The sequence below is a fragment of the Lonchura striata genome, chromosome 12 (assembly GCF_046129695.1).
Source record: "Lonchura striata isolate bLonStr1 chromosome 12, bLonStr1.mat, whole genome shotgun sequence".
Taxonomy (NCBI): domain Eukaryota; kingdom Metazoa; phylum Chordata; class Aves; order Passeriformes; family Estrildidae; genus Lonchura; species Lonchura striata.
The window spans coordinates 745,939-768,104 of record NC_134614.1 but is presented as its reverse complement, the minus strand read 5'-3'; the positions used below and the strand labels follow the sequence as shown (position 1 = coordinate 768,104).

At 44.2% G+C, this 22,166-nt stretch overlaps 2 protein-coding genes across 5 annotated transcripts in view; one reads left to right on the top strand and one right to left on the bottom strand.

The window, feature by feature from the left end:
• Window positions 1-3,895, top strand: part of NINJ1 (ninjurin 1) — a 33,501-nt gene extending 29,606 nt beyond the window's left edge. Inside the window, exon 5 of one of the 2 annotated variants that reach the window (XR_013340705.1) lies at window positions 3,113-3,123. The gene's annotated coding sequence lies outside the window, so the exon portion shown is untranslated. Of the gene's footprint in view, window positions 1-3,112 lie in introns of both variants that reach the window. The other variant, XM_021539543.3, reaches the window with a different exon arrangement.
• Window positions 1,477-22,166, bottom strand: part of SUSD3 (sushi domain containing 3) — a 37,984-nt gene continuing 17,294 nt past the window's right edge. Inside the window, exons 4-6 of one of the 3 annotated variants that reach the window (XM_077786032.1) lie at window positions 20,638-20,802; window positions 12,072-12,381; window positions 1,477-1,577 (exon numbers count right to left, since the gene is read on the bottom strand). In XM_077786032.1, coding sequence (XP_077642158.1) covers window positions 12,168-12,381; window positions 20,638-20,802 — 379 coding nt within the window. In that variant the 3' untranslated portion in view covers window positions 1,477-1,577; window positions 12,072-12,167. Of the gene's footprint in view, window positions 1,578-12,071; window positions 12,382-19,703; window positions 20,144-20,637; window positions 20,803-22,166 lie in introns of those variants that run through there. The other 2 variants (XM_077786030.1, XM_077786031.1) reach the window with 2 other exon arrangements.

Genomic DNA, 22,166 nt, shown 5'->3' with positions numbered 1-22,166 from the left:
CCTAGCCCCAATACTGGAGTGCTCATCATCCCAAGATTTCGTATTTCATGGTTTTTTGTTGTTCCAGCCAATTGACTGCTGTATACTCACTTCAACAGGCACAAATTCCCATTACTCAGGTTGGCAAACAGATGCAGTGGGAAATAAATTTTTTCTGTAGTGCTAAATACGATGAATATTAGGAGACCTTACAAAGAGAAGGAAAATGCATCCCTAGCTGTGGTAGCACATTTACAATACCTAGCCTTACACATCAAACCTCTTTCAGTTTATTTCAAAAAAATCCAAAGCTATTCTCAGCAAAACATCATATTTCATAGAAGCACAGTGGATAACCTTTCTAGCAAACTGAGTTAAACTGCTGCTTGAGGGGGACAAGAATGCCACAAATTTAACACAATACTCCTTATTTTGACAAAATTCCCACAGGGTCTACCAGATTATAAATTTCCTAAACATTCAATAGAGTTGGCACAAACTTGCCTGAATCCATTAAAAAGCAGTTCATTTCCACCTAAGTGTAGAAGTCACAAATCATGTTTCAGATTCTTTATGCGTTTATTTTGAAGCTCTTGAGGGAAGTGGCAAGACTGGTTCAATAAATGACTAGCTCTGCTCTACACCACAAAACACTAATTGTCCCCATGAAGTTTGGTTATGGTAGCATTGGACCTATTTTTCCTGATGTTAAAATACTGATATGCCAAAACTCTGACAAAGTGCAGACATGAAGCTAGGCAGAAGACAAGTACAAACTATTATAAATAAGATTGTGGAAGCTCTTAGCTGACTTTAATTTTGTCTCCACACAAGATTAGAAGTTTTTTCTCCCTAAAAAGAGCTACCCATTTTTGAAAGCTTCACATCAAGGAGGGTGGCCTTCCTCCATACATGGTGGCATCACTGCAAGATATTATTAACTCCACCCACTTCCCAAAGCTCCACACTTATTAGTGGGACTAGTAACCCCCCACTTCTCTACCAATACTTAAAATTATTAATTGGTATCAAAACTGATTGAGCTAATATAGATGATTTTGTGGGCAGAGATGGATGCAGCATAGATCATCTGGTGTGCCACTGCACACCACCTCATGGGTGGAGACAGGCACACCAGGCATGTGGTCACAGGATGGGTGCCCTCCTGCCCATGGACTGGCTGCACGACTGTGTGGTCCTGATCATGCAGGGACCATGGCATTAAACTGCTGCAGAAGAGAGCATTCTCTCCCATGACCACTTGGCACAGAGAATGTGCCAGACCTGTGACTGCTCCTCTTACATGAGATGCCAGACACAACTGGTCAGCAAGCAGGAGGTGGGGCAGGCTGGCTGCATGTAGCACCAAGAGCTGTGTCAGAAAGAGGGCATCTGGGGTAGTGACCCGCAAAATCAACAGAACAGTCAGAGACACAGCAAAACTCCACAAATTACCTTTTCTGCTTCTTCATTGGTAAGAATTTGGGGATAGACTCTGTTAAGCTGAAGAACAATTTTATCAACCACTTGCTCATTCAGTCGGCTAGTACTGGTGAGGAAATACATGTCATGCTGCAGCCGATGACAATACGACTGATCTAGAGATAAAATAACACAGAAGAAATCACAGCAGTTAATTAATAAGCAATTTTTAAATTCTGTAATTTTCATTTTCCTACCAGTGATTAAATAGCTAAAATAAAATTATCACCACCACCTAATATTAGCAGGCTGAACTATCTGTTAGGGAAACATAACACTGCCATGTGCTTTCAAAGACCCATCCACTTGAAATTACATAAATCTGAACTTTTGGCTGGTCACTCTTACTGCCTCACTCCTTCCAAAGGGAGAAGGTTATTAATCATTTAGAAGTCAAGCTCTGATGGATATTTAATCAAATACAGCCTTAAAGTTAATAAATCACTGAAGATAAATTCTCTATTTATGAAGTCAGATTATGATATTTAAGGCACCTGCAAGATGCTTCTCCCATCCAATGGGATGCTCTTGAAAACAACGAGGCTCATAAAAAAACTTATCATACATGACCATAAAGTGCCAGACTGTCTGCTAGAGCACCTGCAGAAAAAACATCAAGGACACACTTTCTTAAGTTCTTCAAACACGGAGTTTGTCAGACACAAATCCCAACAGAGGAAGGAACAAGCCAGACCCTGGCAGCAGCCAGAATGTTGGACAAACCTGTGCACTCCTGCTTTACATGCCTGTGCTGAGATGTGTGGCCCCTGAAAGCAGTCACTAGCCACTGGCACAACGCAAACCAGAACTTGCTGGTTATACTGGTTGCCAAAAACACCTTCGTAGTTTTGTTTCTGCTTAACCATTCTTAGCATAAAAACCCTCATGTTGCTTTCTGTACAAGAAACATCAAATGGGATTTTGTTTGTCACAATCCCCTGCATACATTTTTTCATTATCTATTTTCACTGCCTTACTGGATAAAGCCACAGGGCCCTAAGGAGCTGCACTGCCACTTCATATTAATTAATTAATTAATTAATTAATTAATTAATACAACTGCATTTCAAATTTGTAGGCTGAGATCAGCCCTTCCATGCCACACTGCAACATGCAAGCACTCTCATCCACACCCAGGACCTAGGAGCTGCCAACCACTTTTAGTCAGGCAGGTACTCACTCCCAATTAATAACTCCACTAATATTTACATAAGGACTGTGGACACTGTCTCAGACACCACTACATCTTTATTATGGTTTCATCTTTGGTTTGTTTTCCCCTTAAAAGCCTTCTTAAGTTTATCAAGCAAACAAACAGGATCATTAAATAGATAAATTTAAATACAACAGACACGAAACCCAGTGCACCTCTCTGATGTTCTCTGTAAAACACAGAACTTTCAAACATCCATTCCAGAAACCTCAGTGGTGTCTGCTGTGCAGTGCAAACACAAGCTGCTACTTCCTGTAAAACTTCTGGGTGATTTTCATAAACATTACACAGGAAAGCTGGCAACCAAAATGTGGACAATCAAACCATTTGTATGTGTCCCTGACAACTCCTTTCAGAAGCATATAGGAAAGAGGAAAAAGTCTCTCTCAACAAAATGTTGGCTTAACACTAATTTAGTTTTGCCTTTTCTCTTTCAAGACCCCAATAATGGGATGCCAAGGATTTAAGAAGGAGACTGGCTGCAGAGAAATGGTCTTGACATGATCAGATGACACTGGTTACCAACCGCTCACGAAGAGCAACTGGTCTGCTCCTCTGGGATGAAGATGACAGAGAGGTGAAAAACAAGATGCCATCCTCCTCTGCTACTCTCACCCACTGCCATGTGCTACTGGCAAGTTACTAGAAGTCAAAGATCTCTGACAGAAAGTCATGAGAATCACAGAATCATTTAGGTTGCAAAAGAACCTTTAGGCTATTGAGTCCAACCATCAATCCAGTATCATCATGTTCAGCACTAAACCATGTCGTGGATTGCCACATCCATATATTTTTTTGAACATTTCCAGAGATGGTGATTCCACCACTGCCATGAATAGCCTGTACCCGGCATGGGCAACCCTTTCAATGAAGAAATTTTCCTTAATATCCAACCTAAACCTCCCCTGCTGCAACCTGAGGCCGATACCTCTCATCTCGTCACTTGGTGCTTGGGAGATTGACACCCACCTGGCTACACTCACCCCTCAGGGAACTGTAGACTTCAACAACTGCAGTGAGCAAAATACTAAAAAGCATTTGATACTAGAGTGTGACATTAGGTAACATACAGTCCCAGTCCTCCAAGCTCCATAGAACAGCTAAAACAACCGGGCCCCGAGTCACCAGGATAACTAACCTGTGTGCTCCCCAGGTGTAGAGGCACAATCCCAGCGAGCTGCATAGAGGTTGGGAGTAAACAGCAGATTTCGCTGCCACACAACACGCAGCCAGTGTGCCAGGGTGTGAAACGTGGCACCGCCCGGCTACACCGAACACCAGGCCGGGGCTTCCCTCGGCCCTGCAGCCCCGCGCCCAGCCCGGCCCGCCCGCCGTGCCAGCGGCCCGCCCGTGCGGGGCCCAGCAGCGCTGCCCGGGCCGGGCCGGGCCGTGCCCGGGGCGCTCGCCCCGACCCACGGCGGGGCCGCGGCCGCGCACCAACCCGCCGGGGACGGCGAGACATCGGCGCGGCGGCCCCGAAGGCTGCGGCCGGGTCCGGGAGCGCGGCGCCGCTCGCCGAGCCGCCGAGGGTCCCCGGACCCTGCCCGTCCCGCACTCACCGGCCATGGCAGCCCCGGCCCCGCCCGGCCCGCGGGCTGCGGCCTTCGGACGGCGGCCTTCGGCCTTCCTGCCAGGCCGGGGCGGGGCGGCCGGCGCCGGGCACCGCCTCCCGGCCCCAGAGGCGGCGGAGGAAGCGCGGAGCGGGGCGGCCGCGGCGCAGAGCCGGGGCAGCCGGGGCGGCGGTACTGGGGCGGGCCCCCTGAGCCCCCCGTAGCCAACATCGGGGTCACCATCGCCTTGACCTTCGAGGTGAAAACACTTCTTCAAACGTCTGTGCTCACCAGCCCGTCCTGTGTAGAAGCATGAATTTACACTTGCACAGCCACGAGTTTTTAAACAATTAATGCATGATTAGTAAAGCCGCGATTTCCCTTTCCAGAAGAAATTACACTGTCCAAAATACCGTATCTACGTCTTCACAACATCTGTCTAGAATTTATATTTTCCTTGTGCTTCAGCACAACATGCATTTAAGTGCACCTGGACACGTAAGGTACATTGGGCAGGTGGTGACTCAAGCCCAAGGAGCAGGGACAACTTGTCCCACAGAAAAGGTTTCAGTGAAGCATGTAATTAATTGGGATAGTTAACTTTGTAAGTGAAAAAGTACAAGCAAATCTGCCCCAAATTTCACCAACAATTTATTACCTCTAGGGATAAAATGCTGCAGAGGATCAAAACTGTCAAATGCTGTGACATTCATGATGCATATCCTTGAGACGATTGGTATTGTATGTACATCTTGAGTTTATTCTATTTACCCTCCAGAACCCAGATCTTCCTAACAGCATGAAAATACATTTTAAAATTATTATTATTGCACATAGAGATCTTGATCACGCCTGCATTGGTGTAATTTTGGCAATCTATTTTGGTAAAGAAACAGGAACCTTGTGAAAAGGAACTTGGAATTGTGTCATTCCTTTTGTGATGTATTTTTAAGGCTATTTTGGATGGGGCTGAACTACTTGGCACAGTGGAAAATGCCCTGGCCCATAGCAGGGGTTTGGAATGAGATAATCTGTAAGGTCCCTTCCAACCCAAACCATTCTTATATTCTATGATTCACTTCCATAAGTATATTAATACTTTACAGCAAGAGGGGTTGCCTAATACTAAGGAGCAGTAGGAGAATGTCATGCTGAGGATTTGTTTTTATGACCCCTTTATACCTCTGTGAATTCATTGCATTTTGTGCTGTGCTAAAAATTTTCCCTGGAAACTTTTAGAAATTTTAGAAATTTTAAATTTAAAAGCTTTTAGAACTTTTTAAACTACTGGAATCTAAACCACTAAACAGAAAGCCTGTTCATCTTAGTGTGATATGGACTGAAATCTCTAATATAAATCGAAATGCACACAGTGATTCTGTGACATGCTGTTCAAAGCACAGTGAGTGAAGTGGAAGCAAAAGTCAATCCCTCAGGAATGCTGCAATGTACAGTGCCACACTGCTTGGAGATATTTTTGTCCTGCAGTCTCAGATAAATACACAAGAAGAAGAGGTTAAACGTATCTCCTCTTCATGCCGGTGGCACGCAACACCTCTGCAGCAGGATGGCTGTCGGGCTCTCTTTGCGCAGACAGATCCTTGCGGAGCCACACGTCCGCAGCAGAGGCCGGCCGCCGCAGTGCCCGTGCTCCCGGGGAGGGAAGGACCGGGCTGGGGCTGCCCATGGTGACAGTCACATCCCGTGACAGTCGCAGCGCACGGCCAGATGGGGAAGCGCGTCCCGGCCGCGGTGACGAGAGCGACGCGAACAGCGAGGCGAGAAACGCGCTCCTCAACGCGCTCCGGAGCGAGGGGCACGCCGCGAACCCCCGCTTCCTGACAGCGCCCAGTGCCCTTCCAAAACTCTGATTCAGTTCAGAGTTCTGCCTCCGAATTTAGTGGCTGTTAAAAATAGGTTAGAAGCTATTGTAAAATAGTTGATAGTTGTTAAGCATGTACGGTTAGTTTGGTTATGGTAAAAGGGGTTAAAAGGGAAGTTAGAAGAATTACGGTACTCAACGTACCATAATACATCTGAATAAAGCGCACCACCCCCCCAAGCGAAATGAGCCAGCCTGGACAGAACTGTCATGGGCCAATCAAGCGCATTAAATCTTCATGCAAATGAAGGATCCAAAAAGCAACCAATCCAAAAGGACAAAGAAAAAAAACAAAATAAAAAGGGGGCTTCTGACCCACTGAATCCGCGCCGCTCCACCTGGAACATCGGGGACATCGCTGCCCAGAACACCCAGCGCCGCGCTGCAGCATCCTCGACGGGAACGCCCCTGCTCAGCCCGCGGGCCCCCTTGCTTTAGGCCTTTCTTTTTTATTAGAATAAATGCTGCAATCACTTTTAGTACAGGGAGTGTGGTCCCGTTTTTAACACTGGCCATGCGAAGTGACCTGCACAATGTTTTATTTGCCAGAAGATTGATTTCCTGCTTAGCTAATCTCAAAAGCCAGTACTGTTTCCCCCCCAGCACACCTCCACCCCCCCCCCCCCCCCCCCCGCTAAAGCGACTGATTTGTTTATTTGAGTGAATTATTTGACTTACTTAATAACACCCTTGTCCTGGCAACAAACAGTATCATGAGGTGTTTTATCTGTTAACTGTTGGATCACAACACGCTTTGCTGTTTTCCCACCACCAGATGACTGAATCTCTTTAGCAACAAATTAAATCTGGACAGCACAGTCTAACAGACTTGTGCTTAAGAAAATACAATATGGTATTTCTTAAAAAGGTCAGACAGTGCATTAGGCTCATTTCAGTAAGTTTCAGTCAATAATTTACAAAAACAAGCTCTAAGAAGGGGAAAAAATGTGAAGGCAGTGACGGGCTGGCCACTCCCATCAGAGCCATTGCGCCTCGCTCTGAACTCCTGTTCCCACAGATTTGCACCTTTTAGACCCTTGTTTTGCCCAAATTCCTCGTTACAAATGTGCACTTACAGCTTCTGTAGAGCATCGTCCATCGGTTTCAGGGTGGGTGTGTGCCGTGTACGGCACACGTCCCACGCGGGGCAGCCTCAGTGCAATTCTCCTTGACAGGATAAACGGAGGTCACGGGCTACTCGGAGAAGCGAAAGTAAACAGGGAGGGAGCGAGTCCAGCTGCGACAGCCGGCAGAGCGCCGCCGGGAGAGATGGGCTGCTGCACCTCTGCGCCTTGGGAGTCAGCAGCAGTTTACTGGTGATTTTAGGGGACGTGTAATTAGCTCTGAAAACCAAGATGATTGTCTGCTCAGAGTTATGAAGGCTTTTGGTGTGTAGGCTAATAATTTCTAGAGTAGCTTTGCATATAAAATATGTTATTTTCCAATCTTATATAGTCAGAGTATGATTATTGGTATGATTACTTTGTTGGTTAGAAGGAGATGAAGGAAGTTCTGATTCCAAACACAAAAGCAGAAGATGTGCTGCAAATTCCCAGCTCTTTATTCCTAACCAGTGAAGCCAAACCGTGAAATGGAAACAGAACTGATTTGGATGAAACTTCTCCCAGAGGGTGCTGGGCACTGCCCAGGCTCCTCAGGGAATGGGCACGGCCCCAGGGCTGTCAGAGCTCCAGGAAAATTTGGACGGTGCTGCCAGGGATGCCCAGCGTGGGATTGTTGGGGTGTCTGTGCAGGACCAGTGTTTGGATTCCATGATCCCTCAGGGTCCATTTCAGCTTAGGATATTATATGATAGCCTGGAGCATCCACAGGTCTGGAAGCCCCTGGTCAGTTGTAACTTTCTGTGTATTCACCTTGTACCTGGTGAATTACACACCCCTGGTTTTGCTCTATGATATCCTATCACTAGAAATGTTAACAGCATAGGTAAAACAAGAAGATGATGCAGATAATGGGAAAATTGTGTATCCTGGCACAAGGGAATAATGGGCACATAGACTAGGGCTCTGTATACTGATCACAAACAGTCCTGGTAAATGTTGCACAGATTCTGGAGAATGAACAATCAGCTTCACAACATGTTCAATATTGCACTTGGCTCCTTATCTAAAGCACAAATCAAACTGTACATATGAAAAAAATAGCTAATTATTTTTAAAAACACAACTGAATTCATTGAAGATAGGAAGCAAATAAAGCTGTTAGAAAATCCTCCCCTTAAAATAGGTGTGTAAATAAACAGCTGATAGATTTGGCAAACTGACATTCTGCAGAGCTGTGGGAAGGGAACAAAGCCACTTCAGGTACACATCCTCACATGGAAGTCATCCCTGTGCCAGCTCTGGGCCTCATCTGATCCCCACAGCCAGGAATGATAGAGAGGCTGGTGTGCAGCCTGTGTGAAGTAAAGCCCAGTTCTGGGCACGGGTTAGTTTAAGGTTAGAGTTCTTGGGTCATCCTTGATGGAGAGTTGCTGGGCTGCGATGGTCCGCTCAGATGGGCGGATGGCTTTATATTTTGTGAAAGGGATTTTGAGGATTTTAGTTGTTGTAGTCATAGTCTTGTTTATGTTTTCCTGTTTAGTTAAATGTTTACAGAAGTCTATAGGAGAGGCCTTTTTAACAAATAAAGGAAGGGGAGTTGTGGAGGCCTATGGGCCTGCTAGGGGATTTCCTGGGGCTATGCCCTGGAAGAATGTCTGCTGGACTTCAGACTCTCCCATACACTCCTGTGACATGCTGTCAACCAACCCCAGTGCCACTCCCCCTGTTGGACGTTCAACTGGCTGTTAACCAACCACATATAGTCACGGTTCTCGCTGTTTCTTTGTTCTTTGTACCCTCGTTGGTCTGTACCCCTGTCTGTTTACCCTTGTGTTTCCCTTTTGGTCACTGTAATCCTTTTCCTGCTCACACCTTCAGGTGACTGGTTGTTGCTGTTGCCCCTGCCCCTTTGTACCAGTATATAATCCTGGACCCTCTACTTCGCCCTGTCTTTGTCCCTAGACCCTTTCAGAGTGTAGGTAAAATAAACTACCACTGGAAACCCATACAAAGACCCTTCCTGCCTCCGCTGTCTTAGATTACCAGCTGTTGCATGTGAGTGTTGTATTTGATGTGTGCTTCATGGAGTGCTCTCCTTGTAGGGACACTTCAGGAAGGTTTCAGCAACCTACCATCTGCCCACGCTGCAACAGGTTAAAGGCCACTGCAGACTGCAGCTCATAGATGCAGTGTAAGTCCTGTGGGAAAGACTTCTGTGAGCAGTGTGCAAGTTATCAGTTTCATAAAACACAAAAGGCAATGCAAGTGTTCTGTAGCAGAAATAGGAGCTTGAATCCAGTTGGAACCACCGGCCAGCACACATTTAAGGCTTACAAGGTTTAAATGTCTATTTTAGAGCCTCAGCTGCTTTAATCTCCTTCCTGCACAGCACTTACTTCCCTTCTGACAATAAATTACGTTTGCACAAGCCATAAAGCTAACTCCAGGGCGTGCAGCCATCAGAACTAAGCACAGTCCCAGAAGGAGCCAAGCCACAAATCTTTCACAAACAGTTTGGGTGTTGCTTCCTTATCTTGGTGTAACTTTGCTGCCTCTTGCATTAGCGGCCCAAATAAATGACAGTCATTTAGCTCTGACACAGGGACAGTGAATTTACCTGCCTTCTGGGGTGCTTTCCATGGCTGCCAGCATCAGCATCCCTGGCAGCTCAAGAGTGCACTTTTTGTCCCATCCGATATTACTCATCTTAGCCTCATGCAGAACAGGAGCCATGCTGTCTGCTCACACAAAGTGTTGACCCAAACATCCCAACAGGGAATTTATTTCACTTGCAGTCACATTATTGCATTTTAAAGCCACATAATAAAATTAAACCACCAGGGAACTAAATAATGGAATTCTGTGAACATAATCATAGAGATGGGAAGAGGAAGGAAATTCAAAGGAGCTGCAGAGAGGCAGGATCAAGGGTATCTTGGCCACCCTACACATATGTACCTTAAGCACAATATTGCCAGTAGGGCAGAACACCTTCCTCCCATGCCTGTAACTCTTTTTAATCTTAGGCTGAGATGTATCTTATTTGTGAAGAACTTGTTTAACCATTTGTTCTACACTTCTGGGGATCAGAGAAGCCCTTCCATTCTGGTACTTCTGAGGTTCTCTTCTCACCCCTTATTAGATTTGCCCTTTTCCATTTTCTAAGAGCCAGCCCCTCACCACCCTCACAGACAAGAATTTCTTTCCTGCATCTCATCTAACCTTCTGGCAGTAGGGAGCCATTCCCCGTTGTCCCCAGTCCCTCTCCAGTTCTCCTGGAACCCCTTTAGGCCCTGGAAGAGGCTCTGAGGTGTCCCTGGAGCCTTCTCCTGTCCAGGTGAGCAGCCCCAGCTCTCCCAGCCTGGCTCCAGAGCAGAGGGGCTCCAACCCTTGGAGCATCTCTGTGGTCTCCTCTGGACTGGCTCCAGCAGCTCCATGTCCTTCCTATGCTGGGGCCCCAGAGCTGGACACAGAGCTTCAGATGAGATCCTACCAGAGCAGAGCAGAAGACAGAACCATCTCCCTTGACCTGCTGGGTACAGAAGCTGTCTGGGTCTGAAAGGCAACTGAAAACTGCAGTCAGAATAGTTCACAGCACAACTATATCCTGAGAAACACTAGCTAGTATTAATTGGATGAATTGAGAATTTAATTTGGTGTAGTGATGGGAAGTATATCCATTCTTCTTTTTGGAGTGCATAGTGAGAAGTGTGTTGCAAGGGTGCACCTTGGTGTAACATACAGTAGAAATAAGCTTATTAGAAACAAGAAAAAAGCTCTTTTGTTGCAACTTCCATCTCACTGAATTTCAAGCATATGTTTTTATCTCTGTAGAGTATGGCCAGGATAGAAGAGGCATTTGCCAGAAGGCTACAGTAATTTCAATTTCAAAACTGAAGCTTCAGAACTGCAGTTGTGAGAGGATGCCTGATTCATACCAAGGGAATATACCATAAAAAAATTACTGCAGCCCACTGTAAGGTCATGTTTCTACCCAAAAGAGGGATGTGATGATACCCATCAAACAGCTGATAAAAGTATTAAGTAAGGCTTCAACTGGAACAAAAATAACTAAACTATAAGTAGGATATACAACGATTTACATATAAACAGTAGAAAAGGCACTGTATCTGTTACTTAACTATTCAAAAGGAACAAAACAAGAAAAAAACTCACCTTGTTTCCTCACATTATATACAGATTAACAACAAGGAAAAAGGCAGGCTTTCAAAAGCTACCTCAGTAGCTACCTTTATTTAGAGAGGTCTCACAGTGATGACGCTGCAGCAATCCTGAGCTGGCTGCTCCAGGAAGGCTGCACCGCTGTCCCCATCTGCACACCAACTGCTCTTGCATTGGGACACCTGTAGAAGCTACAGGAGGTCACAGGTGGGGGCCCCAAGGTGTGCCACAGCACAACACCACATCCCTCCATGTGCCATCTCCTCTCCCACAGGCTGGCAAACCTGCAGATGGGCATTTGCTGCACTCAGTCTCACATGTTCTCTAAAGACAGAGCAGATGAATTAAAGATCTTTCTGATACAAAACAATGGGGCATTTAATTAAAACCAAATTTTTTCTGTAGCTCTATCTCATGCTACTTTGTAAAAATATGTGAGACTTTTCTTTCTGAAATTCTTACAAAACCCACTAATTCAGAGAACATTGGAATCTGAGGGGTGTATAACTATTATCATCAACTTCATATGAGGCAAATATGCAAACTGGGCACCACCTCTCTAGCTATGCAGAAGGGCATTATTCTTTTGCCATGATCACCCTGCACAGCACACCGCAGAGAACAGCTCTGGACTGACAGCCCCAATATTCATATCTTTATTTGTATCAGACCTTGAAGCATTTGTCTTAAATAGCCATCTTGGAATATAGAAAACTTACAGTTCATATTAATCATGAACTTTCTATGTTGTCTTTAAGGCACATCTATCAATATTTCATTTTGGTCCAGAGAAGCAGCTGCATTTCAGACACCAGCTATCCAGGTATCTGGCAGGTCTGTTTGTTGTAATTATCCTTATGAATGTAGACTTCAACAACAGGTATGGAGTTCACCGTCTGCAGTGCAGTGCTGTGTCTCAGTACCATGTGTTCCCTAGGTGCACCACTGCTCTTGGCTACCTTCAGCAGGTGACTGTTGTCTTTGCAACACCCAGGAACTACGACATCTTGAGTCCACTCTTCCTGGGACCTGTAAGCACAAAGGGAAAAGTTATTTCTGTTTCATTAATTCTGGTGAAGGTACAGAATTTGTCCATTTTATTGGCACATCAGGTGTTTCGCAAATGACTTGTGCTGTAACATAAAGAATTGCTTCTCCCAGCATCAAAACCAGTTGGCAGCAGTGGGGCAAATAATTGTGTTTCTGTAAAAGCTTCAACAAGATCTCAAGTACCTTTTTGCTGAGCACTGAGAACCCCTGTGACTTGCCATTAGGGAGCAGAAGCTACATGGGGTAATGCAGCACACCTCACTGCCAAAAGAAAATCTGAGATACTTGCTGTTGTGCACTTATTTATTTATAGTATAAGGAACTCAGTTCCATCTTCTTGAGATGGTAGTCAAAGGTCAAATAAAAATCAAATCAAAGCAGCAGACAGACAGAGAAGGACTGGAATAAAGTTTTGCCTGGGCCAGCAAAACAGCCTTTCGAAAAAAAAGTCTTTGCAAATTGTTCTGCCAGGATTATAGCTCAAATCTAGGTATGCTGGTAAGAGAGCAGTAAATACCTGAGCAGTCCATGTGAGCAGAAGTCATCCTACTCTGATGTTTTCCCCTATAAAGCTCTACGTTGTGAAACACTTCAATAACCCATAGTACACTACTCAGGAACCCAAACTGGCTAAAACTGTACTTGGAGAAGAAATGTATTCCTGGCTTAGCAACCCATTCCTCCCATTTCAGGAACAATTAAGCTTTCATTGGCATCTGTTGGCACTGGGTGCCTAGAGTAGCTGTGGCTGCCCCATCCCTGGAAGTGTCCAAGGCCAGGTTGGATAGTGCTTGGAGCACCCTGGTCCAATGGAATGTGTCCCTACCCATGGCAAGGCAGGGAATGGGATAATCTTTAAGGTCCCTTTCCATCCAAACCATTCCATTGTTACGTGATTCTGTAAGTGTAGGGTGAGACAGTAGGCACCACTCTTCCCTGCAATAGATTAAACCCTGAAGACATCAGAGGGACAGTGAAGCCAGTGGAGCTTCACCTCAACAGAGGATAAGAAGAGCTATTGAGAGGGTTGCAGTGTCACCAAGGGACAACTGTGCATTCAGTGGGCTTTGCTCTGTGTGCATGACCTTCAGTCAGAGTCTTCAGTTTGCTCTCTCATCCTTGGAAGCTCTGTACTTTGTCCTGAATGAGCATGACTGTTTTTTCAAGCACTTTAACTTTCCATAACTCCAGCTCCCAACTGGGCTACTTCGTAACACCACAGCAAGAGGATCAGAACCCTTCTCTGCACCCTTACCTGGCAATATAAACCTGCCCTGGGCACTGCACAACCAAGTGCATGATGCATTTGACAAGGACAGCCTTTATCTGACAGATAAAATTTGGAGCTCCCATCAGAGGAGAAGAATAGCCATCACAGCATTTGTCAGTGGGATTTAGAAGATTCACAAGAATATTTTTCTGTGTGACTTGAGAGCTGCTCTTTGCTGGAGGGAAAACACTGTCAACAGGACATCCGAGAAGTGTGAGAATGTAGCCACAAAGCTGCCTGGTGCTGGCACCGCCTCTCAAACCAGCTTTTATACTAGAGGATGGGAGGGGATTTTTGTCTTGCTGTATGCCTAGTGGCTTTGTACAAGACCCTGGGGTAATCAGGAAAGCATCACGAAAACAATAATATCAGCTCTATTGAAAGCACATGTTGCTGAACATGCCCCCTTCGAGCTCTTGCAATGACAATTACGACTTAAATTCAGAAATGGGTGGTAACTTAAAAGCCAGTTTATAGTACCCTTCTAACAGGGCCCCAAGGTGAAACCACAGCTCACTTCCCCTGTCTCAGCTTTCTCTGAAGCGTGCAAAAAAAGGTGGTGGTGGGGAACACGGAGCACAGGAAAAACAAGAGATTAAAAAAAAAAAAAACACAACTCTATGAATAGAGAAGTTCAAGGCATCGGGGAAAGGAAATCTGTCTCTCTCCTATGCTGGGTCTCCTCCCCTTCATGATGCCATGTAATCAAACATTTGGTGTACAGAACTGTATCAATTCCATACAGTTGTATCAATGGATGCTTATGTGATGCAGCATTAAACCCCACAATGATGCTGAAAATGCTGAGTTGCATCTCCTAATAGCATGCTGGCTTTGTGATTTTTCACAAAACCTTTTCAGTTGGAATTCTTTGTTGCTAGATTGCCCTTATTTGCTTTTTGCCAGGTAGAATGGTATAGCATCTTTTAGTCAAAAAGGTCTCTGGTACAAAAATTTCAGCAACTAAAAGTATCTCCTGTGGGAGAATATACCAGCCTGCTTCTCTGCAGAAGGATTTTTTTCTTCTTGGTAATATGCTCCAGCTCTGTGAATAGCTGAAAGGAAGACTTTAAGCCTACTGAAACATGGGCTTTTCCATTTGACTAGCTTCTGCAGTTAGATCAGCTACTTCGCAGAGAATGTTTTGTAACTTGACTTAGAGCTGTGAAAAATAATTCACCTCTAAGCAGTCCAAATTTGGAATGCCCAACTTCTTCCAAATGCTTCCCACACTAGACAAACAACCACACCAAATTTCTTTGATTCTCTTTAGATTGCATTTTTGAGCTGGACTACTTTTTTTCTCATTGTCATCTTAGCTGACAGAGAATGAAAAGGAGTTAGTGTACAGCTACATTCAGTTCTCCTGAGTGTGGAAAATACTGGATCATCAATTCTCCCTTACAAAAAACCAGCACATCCCTTGAGTCAAGGAAGTAGCTATTCCAGGACAGGTTACAGGACTTTTACACTGAAAAGCAGAGCAGCAGAGCCAAGGTGTGGCTAGTTCTGACCATCACTAGGAAGATGAATGCAAACTGAAATGAGCTCTCTCAGCATTTTTTTTTACACTGGCTATCTGTGCTGCTCTGGGGACAGTAACTTCTACACATGCTGATATATAAATAGTTTCCAAAAGAGGAGTGCCTGGTTTTTTAATGTCTCTTCATGCCAGAAGGGTTTGCTGTTTGCTCTCACAATGTTAGACTAGGTTGTGCATATTTTGCCAGAACAAAAGTGGTTCCAGTTGGATTCGGGCTCCCATTTCTGGCACAGAACACTTGCATTTCCTTATGATTTTATAGAACTGATCGCTTCACTTACAGAACAAGTGTAAATGCTACAAACTACTCAAACTACTTAAACAAGCACAGGACAGCCCCCTTCCTGAATGGATGCTTAAAATTTAATTGATTTACACTACAGCAATGGACAGAACAGGACAATTCTTTACAGATTTAAAAACTGGCAATGGTGTTTATCGGAGCCATTGCTTATTTGCATTTCCTCATCCTTATTTGCTCTGCTGAGGCTGTTGCGCTAGCTTGCTGTGAAGCTTTGCCTTCTTGCAGAAAATTGAAGGCATGTTTTAAGCTCTGTAATTTTGGCAGAAGTTTAGGTTGGATATTGGGAAAAAAATTCTTCACAGAAAGAGTTGTCAAGCCCTGGAACACCTTCACTTGGGGAGCAGCTACATCTGACCATGAGCAGTGGGTGAGCATAGCCCCTGCCAGCATTAAGCTGACTCCACTCTTCTTTTGAACACCCATTTCTTTAACATAACGTCTCAGTGACCTTCACCTCTATCTTTCAAACGCTACTAGCAGCTGGCACAGAGGAAGGACAGCTGCCATTAAGTTTCTCTTTACTGATATTTTACCCTGTGCCTGTCATGGAGCAGAGGACAACCTGCCTTCTCGGGCAGATGCCTGATCCTAGCTCTCCCACATTGCTTGTTGCTGGGATGGCAGAGGGCTGTTTGTCTCAGGTGGTGGATGCCCAAGCAAGTGCTCCAGAGAAGAATTACTGCAGGGTCAGGAATTATTCTTCATCAGAAAATAACTGACTCAAAAAGAGCATATCCTGGTTCATCTTGCAACCAGGCTCTGAGAACCATACCCAATATGCTGACAAGCCCTCTGCCCAGCAGTCCTCTTGGGGGCTGCTTCAGAGGCTCATGGATATTGTTCTCGTCTAACTACAGCCCAGGGCTACAGCTAATCTCCCTTCCCTAGACACAGACCCTTGTTTTCAGCTAATCTGGCTCAAACCTCTGCACCACAGAGAAAACTGCTATCTCTGTTGCTCTAAACTTCTCAGAAGCAACGCTGGGGAAACACCTCCCTCCCAGCAGCACCATGATCTGTAACTTGTTTTTCCCTGCTCAACATTATTTAGTGTTTTCAATAATATAATAGAGCAAATATGCTGTAAATACTTGCAGCTCATGCAGATACGAACTTCTGGTAAAAATTGTTATGTTCATCCTCATTATGATTCTTTACATCCAAATGAAAGAGGTGGCATCTGGAGTGACAGCACTCTGTAACTAATGATCCCAGTATTTGTACACATATTTCTTATCATTTTTAAGCAATTTATTCAACCATAAAACCAGTCAGAATGAGGATCATTATAATTAAAGCAGTTGACACTAAAATTCAATGTTTCCCTGCAAAACTACATATTCATGATGTTTGTTCCATGCTTCAAACATGAGGGGAGAAAGTTCTCATTTTGTGGCAGCCAGGTCCAAGAACAGCACAGTGAAGCTCCTACAGACACACAGCTGGGCTTCTCTTCTTGTTGTTATTTATAACCTCTGCACATCAGCAAGCTGCATCCACATTGTTTCACCTCATTGCATCCAAAATTATCTTGTCAACATACTAAGGCACCTCTTTAACTGATTAGAGTATTTTAATCCTAAATTTGTCTGCAAACCTTTATTTGTTTTGTAAACCTGTATTTCTTAATACCTTACCCCCCTGACAGAATTGAATTTTTATTTTATATTCCTTACCTGAAAGAATTAGCTTTTTATTTTATCTCTTCTTACAGCATTTTGATCCCAAAGTACTGAATCAAAATATTAATCTCAAAATCTATTCAATTAAGTCAGAAAAGTAGCACAACCTACATACTTTTCTAGTCAAAAATAAATTAAGATATACTCAAAAGAGTCTTCTTCAAGGGTGGAGGAGTTCTTACTCTTCCAGATACTTCATATGCTACAAGAAGAGCAGAACAGTTTTCTTCAAGGAAAGAAAGAAAGCTATTGTAAAAATTACTGAATTTGTCCTCCACCCACTCCCTTGTCAGACAGCTCGCATCTCAACTTCCCCTTCTAAGTGGGCTGCAGAGCCTCTTCCCATGGCTGGGTTGCAGAAAACAGCATGTACCACAGCACTGGAAAAGGCAGGGAGGAGAGGATTCATCCCCTGTGCTTCTTCAGACAGCTCCTGCCTAGAAAAACCAAGCAGCATTGCTGCTGTGCTCAAACATCTCATGATGCATTGGACAATTCCTCCAAATGTCTGAAACCTTAACACAAGAAGAGGATAAGGTAGGATAGAATAGGGATAGGGTGCTGATAGACTACAGCAGACTAGATTAGACTAGACTGAAATATTTCATTTGGAAGGGACTCACAAGGATCACTGGGTCCATGTCCTGGTTTGAAAGCAAAACCAGTGAGAGACTCCAAGTCAGAAATACAATTTATTGGGAAAAGGGGAAAAGGACAAAAATACATGCAATAATACAAAGGGAAAGGCTACTGCCAAAGTCAGAATACAACCTGGCCAGCGTGCTGGTAGCAGTCCGAATTGGAGTAGCTGCAGTCCTCTTGGGATGGCAGATGTAGTTGCTGTGTCTTCTCAGAGAACCTGTGGAAAGGCTCCCCTCTGTGTAGAAATCTCCAGTTTTATCCAGGTGGGAATGCCTAGCTCCTCCCCTTGGGCAGAGCATCTCACAATGGGTTATTATGAGTCACAAGGTGTGTCCTTAATCACCTCCTCCTCCTGGACGGTGTTATCTCTCAGGCATTGATGGGGCCATTAACAACAGATAAGGAAAACTGCCCCAAGGCAACTTCTACTCAGATGGGAATTGGAAAACGTTTTTTTTTTTTTTAAAACTTGGACAGTCCAACCACCTGACTCCTTTAGGTCTGACCAAAAACGAAAGCTATAAAACTAAGGGCATGTCCAAATGCCCCTTGAGCAATGCCAGTTTGGGCCACTAACACTGACCCCCTCTCCAGGACCCTGTTCCAGGGTCTGGCCACCATCTTGGTACACAAAGGTCTACTCATATCAAGCCTGAACCTTCCCTGAGGAGTCTTGATTAAATTCTCTTTTGGTTTGTTCTTGACCATGGATATGTAGAAATATATAGAATCTTTCCTTTGGTTCTGCCTGCCCTCAGTTTTGCTGCTTCTTTCCAACCATACCACGTGCCTGTAATTATTTCTTTCGAAAATCAATTCTGTAGCAGCTTCACCACTGCAGCAATACCCACCCAGGTTTAGAGATTTCCTTCAGGCACAGGCTACCAACATTCCCACCTCACACTGGGGGGGAAACGGTACCACAGCAATCATCCAGACAAGTAACGCATCCTTTCATTCTGGTCCTCCCAGCACTCGCCAGCTCCATGTTTGCACCTCCTCAGTGCCTGCACTGTTCTCTTGTTCCCAGTAAGCCAGACAAACACAGGATGACGAAACTTAGCCTAATTTGTTACACACGCACAAAAAACCCCAAAACTTGCAAGTGAAATACAAAACTGACAGGCCATTTGTTGTCTTCATGAGATCTGTTAGCAGAATTTCCACATCTCACCTTGCATGTCTGTTGTGCAGATGAAACAGGAAAGCCTTATAAATATGATTGCCTGGCAAAAGATTTTGAGAATATGGAAACTATAAGCGAGACTGAAATGAATGCAAGCTTTGAGATACCAAGCCTTGGTTACTGAACAACTGGAAAACAATAGTATGGCCGGCTGAAGGTATTCCCCTTTTTATGAAATAATACCCTCTGCTTGCAGACAGGTCCAAGAGTCAGAGCAGACCCTACTAGCTTAGCAGAGGGGGTCTAAAGAGTAGTTTTTAGGGTTTAAAATGTAACACAGTATGGCAATGTAATCATTCTTATAGGTTGTATGTAAATGCTATAGGATTTGTATCTTGTACTAGATCGGTTAGTGAAAATTGGAATATTCAGTACAGAAGAAGATTTATGGTATTGTAATGGCAACTTCCTCTCTCTTGCTCTTTTGGGCCTGCTCTGAGCTGTGGCTGGCAGCTCCGAGCAGGGCTCTGCACCCGCACCCTTTGCAATAAACCCAAGTTCCAAGCCCTGGCTGCAGGGATCTCTTGCCTCCATCTGTCCAAACCGTCCCACTGTCTTGTTTTGACAAGACAGGAGTCTGTGAAGGAGGGCAAAAGCCTCCTGTGCAATGGAGAAGGTAAACCCCCTCCCTCTGAATTACCAGGATTTTTAAAGTAAAAGGCTCTCAGGCAAAGTTATGGGAATGGGAGTAACAATTCTTTACTAGGAGAAACTAAATAACAATTTAAAAAGGCAAATGCAATTGGTACAAACAGAACTAGTGATAATGTCCACAACCTGACACCCTGAGGAGTCGGGGTGTTGGTAGCAGTCCAGTTGAAATGACAGCTGCTCCTCTTGCAGTGGCTGATGAATTGCAGCTGAAGTGGTGATCTTTAGAAGGGTATAGTTTTCTCTGAAGATCTGGTGGCAGTTGGGCTAGTCTTCCTCTGGGAATCCAGCGAAGGGGCCACTTCTCTGGGAATCCCACCGAAGGAGCCGCTTCTCTGGGAATCCCGTAAAGAGAGAGAGCTGCTCTGTCTCCCAAAAGGTACCACTTTATACCATAAAAGAGTGCTTGGCTTCCCCCTCTGGGTGGAGCATCTCACAATGGGATGGTGTAACGTTACCAGGCCTGCAGTGAGTCAGTCAATGGCCCATTAACAAACCATTACCTCTTCGGAGCAAACCATCGTTCTTGGAAGAGATAATAAACCTGCCCAACCTCCAACAGATGGCAAATAGAATACAAGCTTATCTTACAAACCAGGACACCACCCACCACTCCTACATGTCTATTCATTTTACAGAATTAAAAAATAGAAATCTCTTGAAATTACTTGATTAAACAGTTCTTATTTGAGTGGAAAAGGGGAACAAGGTATAAATAAGGAAGGGTCACATCTGTTCCAAGAGCAATTCCAGGACAGTTTTATTCAGAATCACCTTTAATGACACTTCCATCTCTGATTAGAAGCAGTGGCCACTTTCCATATGCAAAATAGCCAGACTTTTATCTAAGGGTGCACAGACTGATATGCCTACTCTCATAGCTGGCTTTAACTTTGATTAGCGATTAGCCAGGATCCTGTCAACTCATTCAAACCTACTTTATTTTAACAGCCTTACCTGTAGAAGCCTTGGTTATCATATGCCATGTTAGTCACATCACCAAATACAGATGTATTCCTGAGTTTCTTATTGTTGTTATTGTTTCTTCCCTTAAAACCAAAGTAAGCAGCTTGCATGTGCTCTAATTCTTCAGTCCTCAGCTGGCACCACAGATGCATTTCTCTGTGAATATACCAAGCAGTTGAAACATATTGTGATATATGGCTGTACAGCTGAGCTGTTACCTGACCACAGACCTGACTCTCTAGAGCTTAAATCTCATTCTAGGTTTACTGAAGAATACACTTAAAGACATGATGAAATTCATGTGCAAGCCAAACTTGTAGAGATTTAAATAACACCCTAAGACAGGGAGTTCTTCAATAGCATAAATATTATCTTGTAAAATAGTGATACTGTAAGTACTGTCCAGCACTCCTCAAAAAATAAGCAAACAAACAAGAAAATGAGAACAATTTTTTTATGAGAGCCAGTGGATAGTTCAAAGTAACAAACCTCCAAGAATTATGTCCATTTGATTCAGTGTTTTTCCAGTCTACAGGTCATAAGAAAAGTCATATAAGGTGGGATGATGTGTCAGTGCTCTAAAGGACCTTAAACAGTGACATCAGGCCACAACCTGTTGTGTGTGAGAAGACTTCAGATCATCTCCATTTAATGGGATAAATTAGTTCAGGGAAAAAAAAATATTTTCTATGACTTTTTGCATCACTGCTATTCTTAATGTTTCCAAAATCACCAGGCAGGTTGAAAAGATATTGACTTAAAAATGGAGGAGACAGGTAGCGTTGCCTTTGTTAAGCATAGGGCACATTGCCTCACTGTAAGAATTCTCTTTTGGAAATGTTCAGAGCTGTTTACATGCTGCTCTCTGCAACTCTGAGGCAAGAAGAAAATATCCACAATTTCTTTTCTTGTTTTTAAAAGAAGTCTAAGACTTGCAGAATCACAGACACTCTCACTGGCTGGTGGGAGAAGATCATATTGTGAGAACTAGTGACACTGATTTTGGTTCTATTTCTGTCTTCTTGGGACGCAATCCTGCTCTTTCCAGAGAAAAAAGTAGCCATGCTTCCTTAGTAGGACAAGATCTATGAGGAAGCTGAATGGTGGGAGGACTTTCAGCAGCCTTCATCCCCCTTCTCTCCAAAACACATGTGGATGTGGCAGTTTAGTTGTGAACATGGTGTTAGTGCTGTGTTGACAGTTCAACTTAAGAGTCTTTTCCAATCCTAATGATTCTATGATTCTATTAAACATAAGATGGCACTTCAAAGATCATTATACACCATGCAAGGCAGGTTTGTAGGCAGAGGTGATCTCTCAGGTAACCAACTAAGAGCAAAAAGAAGCAGACATGCAGACCTCAGAGCTACAGTCAAGGTGAGGACATCCCCTCTGCTCCATAGGTACAGATTACCTCATCTTTCAGATCTGGTCTAAGAGACACTATTATTTTCTCCCCAAGAGTTCTCACTTTGTATTAACTTATCAAGCCTGCAGCTTTTTGTCAGATGAATGCTTTG